Source organism: Entamoeba histolytica, genomic scaffold, assembly GCF_000208925.1.
Source record: "Entamoeba histolytica HM-1:IMSS scf_1104750517371 genomic scaffold, whole genome shotgun sequence".
NCBI lineage: Eukaryota > Evosea > Mastigamoebida > Endamoebidae > Entamoeba > Entamoeba histolytica.
The window spans coordinates 1-2,147 of NW_001915746.1; the positions used below are offsets into that span (position 1 = coordinate 1).

The 2,147-nt window shown below is 28.3% G+C and overlaps 1 protein-coding gene across 1 annotated transcript; it reads right to left on the reverse strand.

Moving 5' to 3' along the window:
* Positions 1-746: 746 nt before the first annotated feature.
* On the reverse strand, positions 747-1,871 carry EHI_071800 (heat shock protein70, mitochondrial, putative; the record flags this gene model as incomplete). The annotated part of the gene is made up of 1 exon (XM_001914480.1): positions 747-1,871. The coding sequence occupies one exon, from the start codon at positions 1,869-1,871 to the stop codon at positions 747-749; it is 1,125 nt and encodes a 374-aa protein (XP_001914515.1).
* Positions 1,872-2,147: the final 276 nt, after the last annotated feature.

The following is a 2,147-nucleotide window of genomic DNA, read 5'->3' on the forward strand; positions in this document are numbered from 1 at the left end:
ATTTGTCATGAAAATAAAGAATACCATCACAATCTTCACAACTACATTTTGTCACTATCATTACAACCACATACATTACATTATAACACATTTTCAGAAAACATTTATGTTATAATGATGTTCATCACAACATATCAATATCTATAATTTTTACTGCTTATTTTCATAATAAATATTGATGCTATGAATAATAAGTGAAAATAGAATATGAAATAAAGTATAAATCAATCAACTAATCATTGTGTTGTTTATTCACTTACGATAATTAGTAATATGAATTGATAATGAATAAACAGAAATAAACTCAAAACCATTGAATATTCATTCTAAAAGAATATAAACTATAAAACTCATGTAAAAACAAAAAGAGATAACAACTCTAACATATGAACAAAGAGTTATAGAGAACGACACAACAGAACAAGCATAAGTCAATAACAAAAGATTAAATAGCTGTGTATATATCAACAATGAAATAAGCAAAACGCATGAATTGAATTAGATGAAAGAAGAGAAAATGAAATAAAACCAAAGAATAGAATAAATATGAAAGATGTTATTTAAAAAATACATCAACAATTCATGTATTTCATGTATTTCATGTATTTCATGTAAAAAGTAAGTAGTGTATAACTAAAAACTTGAATAATAATAACAAATATAACTGATATTTGATGAATGAGATGAAAATAAAGATAAATAATACTGACAATTAAAACAAATCATAATAAAAAGATAGAAGTTAATTAATTATATAATTTAGCAGAAGAATTTGATGTTTCTTCTCCTAATTGATCAATTAATCTTTTAATTTCATTTTCATCTTCTGATGTGATAACCTTTTTGGATTGATTAATAACTCTTTCTAATTCACTTGTTGTTTCAATCTTTTTCTTTAATAACTCTTTTTGAATGTCTTCTGCACTCTCTATCATTTCTTTTAATCGTTGTCTGTGAAGAAGTAATTGCTCTTTTCTCTTGTCTTCTGCAGCATGTTCTTCTCCTTCCTTAACTAGTCGATTGATTTCTTCTTCATTCAATCCACCATTACTTTTGACTTGAATCCCTGTTTTCTTTCCTGTTCCTTTGTCAAGTGCAGAGACTTTTACTATTCCATTGACATCAATGTCAAATGTAACTTCAATTTTTGCTACTCCCTTCTTTGCTGGTGGAATTCCAACCAATTTAAATTCTCCTAACTTTTTATTCTTTCTTGTAACTCTACGTTCTCCTTGAAACACTTTAATATCTACTTCTTGTTGATTATCCATTGATGTGGTAAATTCCTTTGAAACTGATGTAGGGATTGTTGTATTTCTATTGATTAATGGTGTCATCACACCTCCATATGTTTCAATTCCTAATGTTAGTGGTGTAACATCAACAAGAATAATATCCTTTTTCTTCCCTTCAATAATACTTGCTTGAATTGCTGCTCCAATAGCAACAGCTTCATCTGGATTGACATTTTTACTTGGTTTTTTTCCAAAGATTTCTTGAACAGTGTTTTGAATTAAAGGCATTCTTGTCATTCCTCCAACAAGTACAACATCACTAATGTCTTTTTTTCTTAATTTTGCATCTTTCATACATTGAAGACAAGGATATTCTGTTCTTTTACAAATTCCCTTACATAATTGTTCAATTTTTCTTCTACTGATTGTAATTTCAAGTGAATCTTGTCTATCAAGATATGGTAATGAAATTACACTTTCTTCACTTGATGATAATTCACATTTTACTTTCTCTGCTGCTTCTTTAATTCTACTAATTCCTTTCTTATTTCTTTGAAGATTTCGTTTATATTTTCGTTCAAATTCTTTCTCAATATATTGACAAATAGCTTTGTCAAAATCTTCTCCTCCAAGCATTGTATCTCCATTCGTTGCTTTAACTTGGAAAATCCCCTTATTAATATTAAGAATAGAAATATCAAATGTCCCTCCTCCAAGATCATAAACTGCAATATTCTTTCCTTCATTTTCTTTTCTTGTGTCTATTCCATATGCTAATGCTGCTGCTGTTGGTTCATTAATAATTCGTTTAACTTTTAATCCTGCAAGTGTTCCTGCATCTTTAGTAGCTTGTCGTTGTGCATCATTGAAATATGCTGGACATGTGATAACTGCTTCATCTACCCTTTTCCC